This window comes from Callorhinchus milii, unplaced genomic scaffold (assembly GCF_018977255.1).
Source record: "Callorhinchus milii isolate IMCB2004 unplaced genomic scaffold, IMCB_Cmil_1.0 Scaffold14, whole genome shotgun sequence".
Taxonomy (NCBI): Eukaryota; Metazoa; Chordata; class Chondrichthyes; order Chimaeriformes; family Callorhinchidae; genus Callorhinchus; species Callorhinchus milii.
In genome coordinates this window covers 15,104,498-15,122,358 of record NW_024704755.1, presented here as the reverse complement: position 1 = coordinate 15,122,358, position 17,861 = coordinate 15,104,498, and the positions used below count along the sequence as shown (strand labels likewise).

At 44.2% G+C, this 17,861-nt stretch overlaps 1 protein-coding gene across 8 annotated transcripts in view; it reads right to left on the bottom strand.

The window, feature by feature from the left end:
• Nucleotides 1-917: 917 nt before the first annotated feature.
• The window catches only part of ndrg4 (NDRG family member 4), a 62,732-nt gene continuing 45,788 nt past the window's right edge, over nucleotides 918-17,861 (bottom strand). For 6 of the 8 annotated variants that reach the window (XM_007904652.2, XM_007904650.2, XM_007904649.2 and 3 more), the window contains 10 exons: nucleotides 16,889-16,975; nucleotides 15,986-16,042; nucleotides 15,621-15,724; nucleotides 15,246-15,302; nucleotides 13,239-13,290; nucleotides 12,799-12,846; nucleotides 11,953-11,988; nucleotides 11,795-11,846; nucleotides 8,071-8,109; nucleotides 918-1,892 (listed from right to left, as the gene is read on the bottom strand). In XM_007904652.2, the coding sequence (XP_007902843.1) occupies nucleotides 1,726-1,892; nucleotides 8,071-8,109; nucleotides 11,795-11,846; nucleotides 11,953-11,988; nucleotides 12,799-12,846; nucleotides 13,239-13,290; nucleotides 15,246-15,302; nucleotides 15,621-15,724; nucleotides 15,986-16,042; nucleotides 16,889-16,975 (699 nt within the window). In that variant the 3' untranslated portion in view covers nucleotides 918-1,725. The remainder of the gene's footprint in view (nucleotides 1,893-8,070; nucleotides 8,110-11,794; nucleotides 11,847-11,952; nucleotides 11,989-12,798; nucleotides 12,847-13,238; nucleotides 13,291-15,245; nucleotides 15,303-15,620; nucleotides 15,725-15,985; nucleotides 16,043-16,888; nucleotides 16,976-17,861) is intronic. The other 2 variants (XM_007904648.2, XM_007904654.2) reach the window with 1 other exon arrangement.

Below are 17,861 nucleotides of genomic sequence, written 5' to 3'. Positions count from 1 at the left end.
TTGGTTATCCCTTAAAACGTCACTTCCAAATACCAGCCTTGTCCATTTCCAAGCTTTAAAATGAAAATGACCTGGAGTGTAAATGTAATTGCAGTTTGTATGGTTATTTACTTCACTAGACTGGGCCAGGGAACTTGTGGGGAAATGACTGCCACGTGGCTGAAAATCACGAGTGCAGCCCAGGTTCTCTCGGTATATCAGGATAGGAGGACAAATCCCTGACATACCTACACAACACTGCAGCAACAGCCATTGCCAGCCCAAAAGCTCTGCGAGAACGCTTAAATAATGGCAACTTTGGTTTGCAAACTTCATGTACTCTGAATTGCGAATGTCAAGCCGGAAAAGTCGAAAGCAAAATGCCCTCAAGATTCTGAATTTCCCCAAATCCCTCTCTCACCCCCACAACACCTTAGTGTATCAAAATGTCTTAAAAAGAGCTTCACACAGAATTACTTTGAAGTGTAGTGACTATTGAGCAGCCAACACAGCAGCTAATCTACCCCAGCAACGTTCCACAAGCAGCAATGAGAGGAACGAACATTGGTTTGGGTAAGTAAGATGAGGAATGACCGGACATCAACAAGCAAGCAGGAGAATAAGAGATCATGGCAAGAGTCGAAACTAAAGCATATGTTCTTGCCAGCTCACTGTTAAGAAAAATATCCTATCAAATCAGGTGAATCAGCTTACAGAGAAGTAAGAGCCCTAACTGGGTTGTGGGCAGAAGATTTGTATCCTTTAATAAAGATGATGGTGACTGATGTATTTTAATAACCCTGTCATGGGATACATTGGAGAGAAATGTGTATATTTTATGTAGTTTTTATATCCTATCCAAAATACGTTCCGTACCAATGAACCGAAGAGCGACCAGAATATTCTGTTGGCATTTGTGCGAGATGGCTCAGACGGGATTGTTTTCCACACATTTATTTATTTTTGTAAACATAGTAAGTGGGTACATTGACAGTGAATTAACTATCAATCATGGTATCCCCAGCCATGGTCAAGTGTCAGATCAACAACAACCACAACATTTCACAAAAAAAATCATTACAAAAAAAGTTTCTTGAATAGCACTATCAATATCACAGAGGCCAATCAAAACGTGAGACCCAGAACAAAACGTAAGTCATCTCCTTTCTTCCTGTTTCGAATTGCAGTTTGGGGAAGAGGGAGAAAGTGCTGTATGTATCTACAAACATCGAGTATCTACAGGGACCCACATCGCAAACGGACGCAGTGTTTACTGCGTCGCTTATAGAAAGCATAAAGAACACACCATCTAGAACAATTATCAACACACCAATGCTAGGAAATGCCTTCACATTAAACACCTCTAATTGTGATGTTCTCCTGTTGCACAAATTTTTTTGAAGTACAGGAGAACGTTTACATTGGCACAATCCCAAACGAGTGTCATGGCACTGGGTGAGTGCAGATGAGTATACAAGACTCGGCTCAGCCCAGCTAAGATGGGCAGAGAGGCTGAGGCAGCTACATTTAGCAAAATAAGGAAGCGTTCACAATGATTGTAGCTCATGCAGAAAGAGATGTCCACGGCTATTTTAACTTTTTTTTTAAAGATAGGCTAGAAAAATCACAGACTGCCACACTGCAGGATGTACCAAGCTCTATTTTGTGTTGTCAAAGCCGCTCCTATAATGGAATAGAAATCGCTTCTTGGTGCAGCTTGGGGTGGAACCCTGTCGGTTCAGCGCCTTAGCAGGACACCTCCATGGTCTGCGAGATGTTCTGGGTCACCTGGCCCACGCTGTCGCTGCTGTTGGTTTGGGTGCAGACCCGGGGTCGGGGTCCATCTACCGAGCTGGCGCTGGTCATGGAGGCTGTGCGGGAGCGAGCCAGCCGAGTCATACTGGCAGAGGGCACTGAAAGAGAAAGGTGGCACCATTTCCACGACGCCCTAAACTCCGCCATGTCAGCCAAACCGAGCGCGGCTCGCAGTAAAATGCTGCATTTCACTGGCAACAGGAGATGTCAGCACTGGAGCAGAATCCACAGAACCAACAGCCATGTGGGACCTGCTGGTTTCTCTTTCATTCACTGCTGTAGTACTTAAGATGAGGTTTGATGTCTATGCACCAGAGCATTTTCCCTCTGCACTTGGCGTGAGCAGCAAGCTCAATCAGGTCTGGTGCCGAATGCAGTGCAGTCCGTCTGCCTTAACCCCAAGCTTTGAAGACACACCCTTCTGCTCCAGTGACCTTTCCATTTCCCTCACACCAAACAGCCTCCGGGAGTCAGATGGCTGTTTAGTGCTCAATTGTTGTACGCAATTGAACCCACCAAGAACTGATTTGAGGCTGCCCGAAGCTCACTTCAGTTCGGATCACGTTCTCCAGCAGAGAGAGATTTTCCCTCTGGGCTGGAGTGGGTTTAATCCACTCTGAGCTCCAGTTCCCTTTAATAGTGATGACACAAAACTATAACTGTGTGTCCAAAATATTCAGAATAAAGGAACCTCTGAGCAGGCCCAGTACAGAATATGCTCAGAATGTTCCCAGGGGGTGTTAGCAAACAACAGTCCATTTTAGACACCAATATTGTCCTATGCTACAGGTTTATATTGTATTCTGTAGACCCCCCCTAGTATATATAGTAGTAACATGCCACCTTTAAGTGGACGCAGTTAAAGGAACATGCAGTACATTTCCAATGGAGCTGAATAAATCTGTCATGCAAGTGATATAACTGGTTCTTTGTCTTCACATGCAGGTTCAGGCTGCGTCCATCCGTATGTTCCTGTGCAGACAGCAGTCTGAGACCAGGGATTGCAAATTGCCTTGGAGCCAACATGCAGCGAAGCGTATTTTTTCCCCTAAGACATTCATGTTACAATCACATGAACTGCAAACGTAAATGTGTCTTTCTCCTTCTTATCAGACAACGGGGAAATTGATTTTAATCCTCATTATAGGTCCTTCTTGCGTACTCACTGGTGGAAAAGCCACTATGTGTGTGGGTTTATCATAGCGACCAGACTGACAGGAAAACAGAATTAATCTAGGTAGGATTACCTCTGTATTGTTTCACTAGTTGCAAATTGCATCCTCCTACCCCTACCCGTCACCCTTCCTGATCCCAACCCCCAGCTCAGGTCCAAATCCCAGTGCCTTGGACGTTCTCCCGACGTGAAAGGCACTGTATAAATATAATTTGTTGTGTTTCAAAGTTCAATGGGCGATGCCCTGCTCAATAGCCCCAGATTTCTTGCAACTTGTCCTAACATAGGAAATGTATTTCATCCAGGGAGATCTCCAAGTAGCTTCCCCCTCCAATATCTCATACAAACTGTAAGGCTACAGCTTAATTGGCCTCTTACTCAGGGCACCAGTGAGGGTCTTGAGGATTGAGATCAGCCAAACTCCTTCCTCACAGAGCACATAAAGAGAGTGAGATGGAAAACAATTCTACACAGAATTCTACACATCTGTTATTATAGGACCACAAGACTGACACACAGAATGGGAGAATACTGAATTACCTTGTTGAAAATGCCTTCTAAATCCTATCCTTACATCATCAAGTGGAACTTTTGTTCCACTTGATTATATACTCACTTTTGGCACTTTTAAAAATACGTATTTCTGGTGAGATTCTAACTTCCCTAGAAAATTGATCCTGTTTGTGCTGCACCTGTTCTGCTTTTTCCAGGACATTTCAACTTACAATGTTCTGTTCGAAGTGTTAGACTGATGCTAAAGTTGTACTAACTCTACAGCACAGCTCCCCACATACCTGAGCACAAAGGCAGCATTGGGAGTTGAATGAAGTGGTACTGCTGTCTCCAGAGAGAGGAAAACCCAGCTGTGGAGCACCTGGGGAGCAATAATGGACCCCTTCCGCTTTTCTCTGTGATTTCAGTGTACCTCCCCATCTTTTCCTTTTCCTCCCGCCCCCCCACTCACCCCCCTCATTTTAGTACCTAACTATTCACTTACTCTAGAATACAAGAACATTAATCTAAGCAAAATAAATGTACAAAGTTGGTATAATTTTCCAATATTTAAGTCAGTCAATATAATAAGTCAGTGTCTTTGTCCTGATGCTTTGTGCTAACCATGGGGTTGTTTCCTTGCGCTGTGGGATTCACACTTGCCTGATAGTATTTTTGTAAAAAAAACTGTCTATCTTTATCCCCTTTTTGTACATCGGAAACAGGGAATAGAACTCACTTCAAATCACAAACAGACTCGATATTCATCAGTTTGACCCTCAACAACATGATTGCATTTATAGAGCGCCTTTCACGTTGGGAGGACGTCCCAAGGCGCTGGACAGTTGGGTTGGGACCCGAGCAGGGGGGGCAATGGTCAGGGTGAGGCGAGGGGAGGGAAGGGAGGGAGTGAGGAGGGGGTAGAGAGTCGAGAGGGGAGCTGAAGGCACAGTTGAAGAGAAAGGTCTTGAGACCGGCCTTGAAGGAGGAAAGGGAGGAGGCGGCGAAGGCACTGGGGGATGGAGTTCCAGAGCCTCGGGGCTGAGAGGCTGAAGGCCCGGCCACCGATGGTAGGGCGGTTGGGGCAGGGGATGTGGAGCAGACCGGAGCCAGAGGAACGGAGGGTACGGGCAGGTAAGTAGGGGATAGTAGGTCAGAGAGGTAGAAGGGAGCGAGGCCGTGAATGGCCTTGTAGATGAGGATGAGGATCTTGAATTCGATCTTCTGGGGGAGCCAGTGGAGGCGAGCGAGGGTGGGAGTGATGTGGTCCCGAAGCCTGGTGCGGGACAGTACATGAGCTGCAGAGTTCTGAATGACCTGCAGCTTGTGGAGGGAGGTGGCGGAAAGGCCGGCGAGGAGAGAGTTCCCGTAGTCCAACCTTGAGGTGATAAACCAGAGTTTCAGTAGCGTGAGGGGTGAGGTAGTGCCATAGTCTGGCGATGTTCTGGGTGTGGTGGAAGGCGGTGCCAGTTGTGGCGCGGATGTGGGGAAGAAAGGACAGCTCAGGGTCGAACAGAACACCGAGGTTCCTGACCGGCTTTGAGAGGTGGAGAGTGCAGCCTTGGATGCTGATAGCACCTGAGGATCCCTCATATCCCATTTGGATATTGGGACTCTGAGGATCCAAACTGAGGAAATATAAGATTATATTTGGGATGTTTAATGTTTTTAAGGCTTTTAATGAATCTTTATGTACGTTTAGAGTGTATCCTACCCATAATCCTTTAATAAGGTTTGTTTGATTTAATAACTAGCTTAGCAGGAGTTAAAAGCAGCTTTGCTGGATGGGCTGAGGTTAGCTTCTGATTACATTTCATATTTTCCTGGGAAGATGAGATAATGAGCAATCAGGTCCTTGAGCATAGATGTAAGAATAATGGGCCCCAGAGAGAAAAGGCTGCGGCCTCAGACACCTGCCTATCTCAAGGCTGAGAAACAAGCAGACTGCGGAAGGCTGTCCAGAAGCTGTCCAAAGCAGCCTGCGAAGGTTGAGGGCTATCTCTGTGACCAGTGGAGGTGGAGTTAGAAACACATAAAAAGATGTAACTTTCAAATAGTTGGAGTTGTGCAGAGGGTCAGCACACGTCCCAGTGGAATCGATATTGATTCTACTGTATCTATGGTCTCAGTTTTAAGAATATGTTAAGATATTTGTATTACTTAACCTTGGATTATTACACCACCGTATTGCTCGTAAAAAAAAGCTAGGCTGGTGAACTGGCCGATCGGGACAAAGGAACTGTATTGCAAGATATGGGGGTGAGAGTTGACTCTCCTGTAGAATAAAGTGACCATGGAAGCTACAAGGGCTTTCAAGAAAAAGTTGTCTGGGATTGCAGGCAAGGAAGGATTACTTCCACCGATGACCAAAGTGGGTCCAGTCTATAAAGCCATGCTAAAATTGGTTGAAAGGATTGGGGCTGAGGTAAAAGGGAATCATGAAGATTCTGATGATGATAGTGGGCCTGTGCTGTCGGCTTGACCCACTCGAGGTGGGGACTGGACAGTTAACACACCCAGAATTCTGGTTTGTCTTAAGTTGACCAAAGAAAATCGCAAAGACTCATGGACCTGTTTTGCTGAATTAGGACTGATTCTACGGATCACAAAGACATTGGAAACATCAGTACATTAAACTGCCAAGAACAAAAGAAGTGGCCCGACCTTGAAGGATATGTTTTTAACCCTACAATGAATGGTAAAAACAAGTTGTTGAATGTCTCACTGCTGACTTGGCGTACTTGATTAAAAACCTCTAAGTTTAGGAAGGAAAAAATCTAACCGATCTTGAGAAGAGATATTCGACAATCAACATGATCGAACCACGTTAACAAGTCGATTACTACTCACAGTGGCTGTATCAATCTGGTTAATTAATTACTCATGTCTTATGCTTTTCTGATTGCTGAAGCCATAATTTTATTTACATTGATTCTCTCATTTTATGTTATTTGCGCTCCCTATTAAGGGCTACCCAGGTACAATCTGACCATTTACAGTTAGCTAGCTTAATAAATCATAGATAAATGAGAGATCGGAAATCTTATTTTCTCACTATCGAAGTGGGGACTGTAAGATTATCCTCATGATGTTTAAAGTTTAAGACTTTTGCACAACCGTATTGGTCATCTCCATCTGAATGTCTTACAGAAAGGCTTGCAATTTTTTGTCCCTCATCTCCTCCGCTCCACCATCGGTGGCCGTGCCTTCAGCCACTATGCCCTGAAACTCTGGGACTCTCTCCCTCTATCCCCTGCCTTGTCCCCTCCCTCCCTCCCTCCCTTTCAAATTCCATCTAAAGACCTTCCTTTTTGATCGTGCTTACGGTCCCCTCCCCCATCCCGCTCACCATGCCTCAGGGTCAGACTCCGCCACTATCAAGCACTCCGGGACTCTGGTGAAGGGCACTATATAAATACAAGTTGTTGTTTTTCCTCTGGTTGACTGACTAACTTGCACAGACTTTACGATGGGATACAGTGCTGTGCTCCAGTGAGTGGATTTATTGCTGTGGGCTGAGTGCTCACTTTCTGTATTTAGTGTCCTGTTCAGTTTGGTAAATTTTGCGAATTTGTCTTCACAACGTAAGAAAAAGAGTTTAGAGAAAACAGGAAATTAGGGTAGAGCAGAATAATAACGCTTAATGATTAATAAAGGTATAGTGACATCAGGTGTTTCATCACTGTTACTACACTTTGATTTTCAGTCTGACCCACTTAGGAAGTTTAATTTATTTTGATGGTACCTAAATGAGCATTGGATGTACAGCTGAATTTAACACCTGTTCATTCTAATCAATTCATTTCCTTCAAATGAAACATTTCACTAAGGTCTTGTCTTGTGGATTAGCTGTTCAAAGAACAGGGAGTTCTCCTGGTTTAATGGCCGATATTCTTCCCTTATCCAAACTCATCCTGCAAGGCTGACTGATCATCTGTGCCTGATCTTTGGTGTGCGGGTTTGGTAAACCCCCTTCCTCCAAAATCCCCCACGATACACACACACGCACACCTAACCCCCACCCCACAAAGGAATTGATCATTTCATTGAATTGCTGCTTGTGGGATGTTGTGGGCTTCAATTAGCTGCTGTGTTTTGCCTTAAACACACACAATCACTCCACAGTAAATCATGTGAAGTGCTTTGAGATGCTCTTCAGACTTGAAAATGCGACCTTTTTTTTCTTAAACATCAGTCACTACACTTGAAAGAACCCTTTCAAATATTTGAAAGAAAGAGGAGCAAAATAATACGGATGTTATTATTTAAGGGCAAGTTATGGTTTTTACCTCTCTTAAGCCACTTGGCTCAAACCACATCCCAAACTGTCTAAAACCCCGTCAGAAAGGATGATGTGTAGAAGTTGTGCTCTCCTTTAGTGCTCACGTAAGGGTCATTGCAATCAACACACATGAAGGGCGCGACATATATGTGAAAGCTGCTTTAGACCCACACCGACAGCTGCATGCTACGAGAACAGTGAGTGACAGAGCGGACAGACGCGAGCAAGCGCACAGCTCAAGCAGTGGGGTGGTGTGGGGGGAAAGAAGAGTGAGCCAAGCTATATTACAAGCAATGGAACAGTTCACGAAGAAAGGGGAAACGAGTACCTGTTCCAGCACTCAGCCGTCTATCCACTAAATACGCAACTGAGAGTGAAATAAGGAGGTAGGAAACACAGAACGTTACAATAAACACTAAGAATTAACACGGACTTGCATCTTACCCACACAGAACACACAGAGGCACGTACAGTCTCCTACAGCGCCACCCAGATGTCTTGTCTCACTGAGGCTCTGGAGAATTTCTGACGGCTTTTTGGTGCTTTGAGCTGAACCAGAAGGTGGCAAATTGCAATAAACAGGCTGGACCGACGACCTTGGTTTGTTATACATTGTTGTGTCTATTATTAAACCATTTTCAATGCTGCCGAGAGCCAGACTGCCACTGTAAACTAGGTGTTATATAATAGACACGAGTATTTAAACAGCTGGACCTCTTTTGACATAGACTGTGGAATTACTGGACTCGTGCAACTTCATCCCCCGATAGCTACATTGATCATTCATGTCTTTGCTATATGTACAGCAGCAGTCACTATACTGTTATTCAGCAACTCGTACGTGAGGTGTTTTGAAACGTTTTGTAGTCAGACACAAATATTGTCTGAGCTTGTGAGAGTTTAACTTCTGGCAATATCATAGAGAGCAGCTTTTACACAGAAAGTGACAGTTCCCAGTGTCATATAATTTACAAATTCTCATCAGAAACTCAGGACATTAGGGCCACAGGGTTCAAAATGCTTAGATTTCACATCAGTTCGTGCTTAACCAGGTGAGGAAGGCCAGAGTTGGGGAATGGAATACTTTGGTCCCAAGTCAGGAAGAGCACAGATTGCAGATAAAGCTCCTCTGCACTGTCTATCAAATACCGTTCAATGCAGCGTAAAGGTCTCATTGCACTGCATCAACCATGTACATAACCACAGGCTCTGAGTACTGATCCTCTATTCAGCTGTGACTGACTAGATCAGCCAAGCTTTGCTCTCTCTAGTCTGACCACTAGCCTTTGCCTCGCTCTGGACAGGTTTGTGCTGTGGACATACTCCCACCACAGTCTTCAGATATCTCAATCCTTCCACAGGGCTTAAATATCTGAAACTCGTTTCACTTGGGAGAACACAATTGGCAGAACAAGTGGATGTTTATCTCACTGGTTTGGGTTGGATTGGAATCCAAACTCCAGAGATAAAAGATTCACGTCAAGTACTAACCCACAACATCATCGGTCCACGAGAGGAACGGTGTTTAATGGAATTTAAAGGTCGACTGCATCGTCTGGTTCTTTACGCTAAATTACAACTTGTTGGGTTATCTAACCCATTGCATGGATGCTATCTGATCATTTAGTGATTTGCTTATTTAATGCATTTAGGAGTCATTTGGCAGAAATGGTTATAATAACCAAAATATGAGACTTTTAAGATTAATATCTGACTCTTCTTACATCCTTCAAGATATGATGCAGCAATACTGAAGAGTAGAAACTGGAACAAGTTTACACGTAACGTGTAAACCTCATTGATGCAGAAATGCTACAACATTAGTGTGAGTAAACTTTTGTGAAGCCTTTACAATGGGAAAATCCTAGGCATTGCGCACAGCACATTTTATACCCCAAAAAGAGAATCTGGGGCAATCTCATTAATGATCCTACGGATTGGAATCCAGTCAGCTCCTCGCCCGCTCAGTGTAAACACTTCTGGAATAACCCAGTTCAGATCAATGCACCTTCTTAGATCAGCCAACAGTGTTTGTTCCAAAATGGTTGCTTAACGTCACAATGACAGAAATCGCTACTGTTCACAAAGACTATTCAAAGTCATCACCTACAAAACCAGTAACAAAGAGAACTTAGAATACACTGTAATGTGATTTGAAACTGTATTCATCTCAGTTGTCAAACTTTGGGGAAGAGAGCTGCACACCCATTAGTGTTGGTCACTCCCGATTCTGAAACACTAGTCTCCCTTTTGCTCATTTGTTGGGGGCGAAATCTGCACAATGTATTGTGTCTTCATCCTTCCTGTTAGGTGGTGAAGAGGAAAGAAGAGCCTAGAGCAGAGATCTCAGTAGGATAACCCGACCTGAGGCTATTCAGAAAGAAACTGAGAGCCAAATCCACAAGTTTAAGAACTATGGGATTAAGACATCATTCTCTCCTGAGAAGCCCCTCAGTGAGCCATCAATATTTTCCAGTCTTTCACCACAGCAAGGCCTGGCCAACAACAGCTTAATAGTGCAGTTCTGTATTGCTCTTGAGATGCGAGTGACCAGCATTTATTATAGATCCCTTGTTGTTGGTGGCAAGTCCTTATCTTTAAACCACTGGTTCCTTATGGTAACGGTGCTCCCAAAATGCTGTTGTGTAAGGATTACAGAGGGGTATTAGACAGGAGAATTAAAAAACAAAACAAGGGGGCATCACCTTAAAATTAGAGCTAGACCATTTAGGAGTGAAATCAGAAAGCGTTTTTCCACGAAAAGGATAGGGAAACTCCTCCCCCAAAAGGCCGTGGATGTTTGATCATTCACATTTTCAAGACGGAGGTGGATAGATTTTTGTTAGTTCAGGGAATCAAGGGATATGCCGGGTATTTGCAGTGGAGCACAAAAGCAGGAAAAGCTCAAGAGGGTGAATGGCCTACTCCTGTTCCTATATTCCTGTTTCGGAATCAAGCCCTTTGTTATTTTACAAGTCAATCAAATTCATTTCTGCGGGAATCACTTCACATCAGCACCCTCCCAGAGGTCCATCAGGGCCTTAAAGGAAAATAAATATTTCTGTAGGGAAATGCTGCATCGCTGGTGATCCTGAAGAAAGGTTAAGACTCCCTGTTTCTGCTGGCAAACAGTTAGCTAGACCAACTACTGTGGAGCTCTAAGTATTCAAAAAGAGGCTTGAAAGCTGTGCTGATCGATCCTTTATAACACAATATAGCACATGGCCTCTCACTACCAGTGCTTTGTGAAGCGCAGTGTTTCATTTCAATGCTTTTGACAACCATTATTCCACAAAGATCAATTTCTCTGGTTAGCTTTGAGAACTGTGTTAAAGACAAAAGCCGGGTGACAGCTAAATCAGAAGACACACATGTAACATCCTATACGTACCTATGTGCACATCCATATGTCTGTAAATAAGGGCATGCAACATCTAACTATGATTAGTACAATAAATTCACATTCAATGTAAGGACAGAGAATTACCTATCGTAACTCACCCATTTCGTCCCCAGACAGAACATCTACACAGCTATAATGTTAGCACCAGTGAGAGCGCGTGTCCAACCTGCTCACACGTCACACCCAGCGATTGTAACATGCTACTCTGCCTCTTGAACCTTCATGTGAAAGTGAATACAGGCAAACAATACCACCCAAAGATATACAGACACCAACAGGCACACACTCACACTAGACAGACAGACAAACAGACAGATAGACAGGTAGTTGGACACAGCAGATACAGACACTGTTTTATGCCCACAATCACACACAAAAACCAATATACACATAGACTGAGACACACTCACACACACACTCACACACAAACAAACACTCGGGTGATCACAGGCTCCATAAAATGCCTTCAGCAAAGAAAACACACAAGTTACTGCTGGATAGAGAATTGTCCCTCGGTGTCGTGACAATGCTGAAATGCATTTTGTCAACAATTAGGGTTTCTGTGCAAAGAAGGAAGCATATACAACCAACAGATTCACAACCCAGAAAATGAGCTTGGAACCTGCCCTCAAGCTCCTCTCACACTTACTGTAACCCATTCCCTGCAGAAAGTACTTGAAGGCCTCCGTCAGTTTTCCAGGCTGTTAGAAGAACAAAACGTAAAGAGTGAATAAGCAACACTGGCCTCTGCACATAAAATACTGACAGTTAACAGGAGACACAGAGCACACAGCACAATCTACTCACCTGTGTGATCTGGGGGAGCCCACCAGAGTCAGCCATCTGCAATAAACCACAGCAGTCACAAACGTGTTACAAGACAGAACGCAACACCCCACCCCACCTGTCACTGCTGGATCCATGAGTTCTTTATCCAATGTTCAGTGACACCAGCTGTTACTGATCTGACCTGTGTCATAAGATCATCAATTCAGGTTTTACCAACCTTACTCTGGTGAGTCCTATTGTTGCCTGTTACTTAGTTAAGTAGGTGCTGGGGATACACGTCTCTCTAATCTTCCCTTATATCAACAAGTCCCATAGTTGCCTTTCTCTGTTGAGTGAGTCCCACACAGAGGGGATCTGTCGGTTGGTCAGTTGAGTCGGTGACAGTGGGGATCTCTTGGGAAAGTGTTCACAAATGCCATCAGTTTATTTCATGTGTATTAAATGTTACAGATTGTACCAATGGGTTCTGGGAGCTTCATAGAGCTCAGCAGATGGATCACCTGGGGACTGTACTCTGAGGGCATTAAGACCATCAAATGACCCAATGAACAGCCAGTAGGTAGTGATATCTATGGCTCCCAAGTGCTATGGAATTAAAGATAAAGTTGAGTCCAGCATCATAGAATGAATAAATCTTGCAAATCTGTAAACTCTCAAATGCCCAGCGCCTTGGGACATCCTAACGAATGAAAGATCCCATATAAATGCAATTTGTTTGTTTGTGTCGGATACAGAGAACACCTCACTTCTGCTACTATATAGTCGCTGGCTTCAGAAAATGTGATCAGTCACGTATAGCTTGTTTGGTATCTAACACCTAGAAAGGTCTACTATTTGTGGGAGCTTGCAATGGAGGTTCAGTACCTTGAGAAAAGTGGTTTGGGTTGGATCCAACTTGGAGTTGCATTCCACCTAGTAACAGGAAAGCAGCATTAGTCCACTATCATGGCAAATTGTGAATAAAGTGAGTGCTGCTCAGTGTTTTGGGATGTCCTCCCGACGTGTAAGGCGTTCTATAAATGTAATTTTGTTGTTGTTGCCATGGGTAGAAACCATAGAGGAAATGCTATTAAAGCGAACTCTGTGCAATGAGGCTCACATTTGTTATAATATTACACAAAACGACTGGCCAAAGTATTAACATGACAAACCTCCACCCCTACTCCCCTGAAACCTTCCAGTTCAATGGCTTCTCTCTGTAAACACAGAGATCCCTGGGTTTGCCTGAGCCCTGCCAGTGAGTGTGAGTTTGCCCGAGCCCTGCCAGTGAGTGTGATATACTGTCAGCCATTCTCTGTACTCACCACCCCTTCCTCTGCTGGCGAATTGTCCCCAACCACCAGCATCACAGGACACCTGCAAAACAAGAGTGTGTCAGCATGTAGTCTCAACCTCACAGCCAGATCAGCCCTTTTTGTTGAGGGGTTTCTTTTCTTCCAATATTAATTGTAACATTTGCTCTAGCACTTTTCATATCAGGAGGTTGTCTCAAAGCACTTCGTAGGGGTATACTGCCATGCCCTGAACTAGAGCGGAGAAAAGCAGCCATGATTCCCACTCCAGTGGCACAAAATTTATAATACTCAAAGCCTTAAGACAATACAGAATTTTGTGAAGTGGAGCAACTGTGTATTTTATGGCCCATTGTGGCACAGCCATGTCCCACAATCAGCGGCAAAGAAAATGACCCATTTTATTTGGGGGATTGTTGGCCAGGACACCAGGAGAAATGTCTTGGTTCGAAAACAGGCAGAAGGGACTCCAGTTTTAATGTTTCAGCCAAAGGACAGCACCTCCGACAATGCAGCCCTCCAGTACTGCACTGCCATGTCAGCATGGACAACATGAGTTCCAAACTGGAGCTTTAACCTACAATCTTCTGATTCGGAGACAAAAGTGCTACCAACTGTGCCATGTGTCACATGAGTGACGGCACTGAGAAGCTGGAGAGTATCTGGCTCATTGGTTCTAGTGCTGAGCAAAGTGCCTTGTTTGTGCTTGGTGCCTCCCCACATGTCTGGTTAAATCCCAGGTACCAAGCACTGCAAATCACAGTGTCACCAGGACCAGGCACCGGCCACCTGAGGAGTTGCTTATTAATGTAACATATTATTGATGATTTGGAGTTAATATATTCCTTAATTTGTTGGTAATAGAGAGTGAGAGCAGCCTGGGTGATCGGGCTTCTCATTACCCCAACATTTCCAGCACAAAACAACTCACTCCCATCAAGCGTGTGGGCAACCTGTGCCCTTCCACCCTGAAACCTTACAGTTCAATAGCTTCACAAACTGATCATTCACTTCACAACACTGCTGTGTGCAAACTGGCTGCGGCATTTGCCTACAAAATACATAGCCACTACGCTTGACAATAAACCTCTGTGAAGTGCTTTGACCAGGATGACATGGTAAGATGCTATATCAAATGAAAAGATTATTGTTGTTATTATCAAATGCAAGGATTATTGTTATGTATGAAATCAATTTAACAACCAAGGCTTCAGTATTGTAGGGCTTTCATGTGGCACAGAGAGAACAGGAAAGTGAATAGAAAATTAAGAAAAGGTCAAAGGAAGGAGGAAACAGAACCAGCGAGATGTGCAGCCAGAGCTGCCCTGATCAAGAGAGGAGAAAATCAGCCGTGGTTCCCATGCCCCCAAATTTCTAATACTCCAAGCATTAAGACTTACAGAATTTTGAAAAGTTCTCAAATTCAGACTGTATTTTAGAGGTTTTTTTTTTTACACAGTTCATATATACAAAGATACACAAAATGAATCCAGCTTCCAAATTAAGTGCTTAAACTTAATTGTTCGGTCTTAAGATTAAGACTGGGAAATGTCCGGCCTCTGATTACCAAACAACAGACCTGTTGCAAGGTGCATTGTGTGTCCATCAGTTGAGGACAGGATTAGGCTCGGCTGTGTTACCCTTCACAGGTGTATAGCCTGCCAACATTTACTGTCTAGGCTCACAACACATAAAGAACACGCCTCTGGGCATGTGCTGTAAAAGGGGGCAGCAAAAGTCAACGCCTTCGGGAGAGTAAAATTAGACAAGGCTGACTCTGTAAATCACAAGCAATAACTCTGGCCATTGAATCCACACATTCAAATCCCTGAGGTGATCTTGAGTGTAGATCACTGGGATAATGGTCACTGACAGGGTCACGCAAGAGTCCCTGGTAAGGTCATCCCTTTCTCCCTTCGGGTCACCAACACTGAATAAAAAAAAACATAATTCAGTACTTTGGAATTAGAAGGTGATAAAGTGTCCAAGCCTCCAGTTAGTGTGAGAGAATATACTCACACAATGGTCTTTGCATTAGCCACGGTTCCAGGTCTGTTCATTTCCAGATCCCTGCGACTGTGAAGAGGGAGAAGTCATTAAGTGTTTAGGTTTCACAAAGTGTTTAGGTTTCACCCGATTTGAGGGGGGTATTCAGCACCGATCCATATACACACATAAACAGACTTGTCAGAGAATCGGCTCTAATGTCCCTCAAACCCAACATTATTAATGCTGTAAGGTACCTTAGCAATTGCATTAGATGCATCAGTCTTAGTGCTACTTGAGGGGAGTCAGTGACACCTGTACTGAGGTGTGTCAGAGAGAGCGACACCTGTACTGAGGTGTGTCAGAGAGAGCGACACCTGTACTGAGGTGTGTCAGTGACAGCGTTACCTGTTGTACATGTTCCAGAAGAGCTGCAGGTTGGTCTGGTTGACATTGGCTCCTATCTGGTGTCGGAGGCTTTGGACTACCTCTGAATTGTTCATCAGTTCCTCCTGAGACACAGAGAGAGATCAAACACAGTTAGAATCAGCTGAGCTGCCACCTTCATCCCTGCCCTGATCAACCTTGAAAATCCTGCATCCACTGTGACAGGCCTTTTCTACTGTGTGCAAAGTCAATTCACTTTATGGTATATTTTGTGAAGGGCTTTGAGACGTCTCAACATTGTGATAAGGTGCTATATAAAATGCAAGGATTATTATTATTAAATACTTGGAATTAGAGGAAGATTACAACATGAGGCATCTGCTTACCTGGCTGCAGATATGTGAGAGAACGGTGTCAGGGAGTGAGCTGGTCAGACCCGAGAGCTGAGGACAAACAGAGACAGATGAGGGTTTAAACTTTTCCTGAAACCCAGCACATTTCATTCACCAGGCTACTTGATGGGGTAAATTTTCTCCTCTCTGCAGACACTGACACCCTCACAGCTAGTAGCACTTTGAAACTTTCTTCCTCTAACCCTCCGCCTTGCCCCTTCCTTCCCCATCTTCAGGTCATGCCTGAAGGCCTTCCTATTCTATCGTATTTACAGTCACATTCCCCTCCCGCCAGCTCGGCGTCATTCTCGGCCACTGTCAAGCGCTCTGGGACGCTGCCCTGTGTGAGGGGCGCTATATAAATGCACGTTATTCGAATGCTTCGAATCATCCTCCCAAAGTGAATGCTCTAAAGAAATGTAAATTGTATTTAACTACAGTCAAACTTACTCACACTCACTTACTGAGAGCTGATAAGGGTCCTGATAGTCAGCCCTCCAACTCAGTTAGTTACTGTTCCCAAAGACTGTAAAACTAAGGTGGGGGGGAGAAAAACAATTGTCAGTGAGTTATAGACTGAAATCTAACCCGTATACTTTATATGGAGAATAGAGGGTCTCAGAAATGAGTTACAGTCTGAAATCTAATCGAGGGGTTTGGATGGTTTATATATAGGGTAATTGATTCCCAAAGTGAGCTACTGCCCGTAACTAATCGAGGGCTTTGGGTGATTTATATATAGAGTAAAAGATCACTGGGAGTGAATTACAGTCTAAATGCCGAGGGAGGAACAGTAACTTGCTGCTCTCACGCACAGCCTGACAGTCAGTTGTGGAGCATATGTTAAGGGTAATTTCTGACCAGTCTGCCCATTGCTTGTATCCACCCAGCACTGACCTTGGTCGCTGCCCAGTCAATCCATCCTTTGCCACATGGATCGATGTTGATGAGCACCAGCCCTTCCACGAGGTCAGGGAAAATCAGCTGAAAATCAGATCAGAGTGAGCATGAGGCAGTCAGTCAACCAGGAAGAGAGGACATGGTTAGGGAGAGACTCTTGAGCTTTGCTCAGAGGGAGGGGGGGAAAAAAAAAGATTTTGATCTTACACAGCACAAGGTGTCCACAAAGTCCTGTTACCACCCCCACCCCCACCACCAAAACAGAGATATGAGACTATGGAGGAGCTGAAACAAGCTGTCAGATGCATTTCACCTCCTCACTCCGTACGTGTTATGGAAAATGTCACACTGAACATGGTGACGGATCATTATCTGCCATGAAAATGATGGCGCTCACACACACTCACTCACTCACACACACCGATGTTCTGGACGTCTAAATACAGTTAAACACTTGTACTGAATACAATTAAGCAACTTCTAAATCCAATTATCATCATTCTTTCCCATGTTTCAGTTGTTGGTCAGCGCACTGTGGGAGAAAAACATGGGGGTAACAGGACTTTGTGGAGATCCTCTAGTTGCTGTGCGACTGAGTGAAAGAGGACAACATTACAGAGGAAGAAAAGAAGAAAGGAAAGATTGGTGTTGATCACCATTGAAAGGAGCTCAAATACCCTGTGAGGCCCAACCAGAATCAAACCTTGAGAATTGGGGGAACCTTTTTTTATCACAGTCGTAGAAACAGGAGTAGGCTATTCAGCCCCTCGAGCTGTTCTGTCATTCTATAGATCATGGCTGATCTGTACTTCAAGTCCAATTATCCACCCTTATCCAATATCCCTTAATATCCTGACCTAACAAATATTAGGTCCTCTAAGAGACCATGTTATAAGGTACGGCTGACATCACTTCCTCCACATTGTGTAGAATGTGCATGAAGCAATATGATGATCTAAGTTTCTTTAGC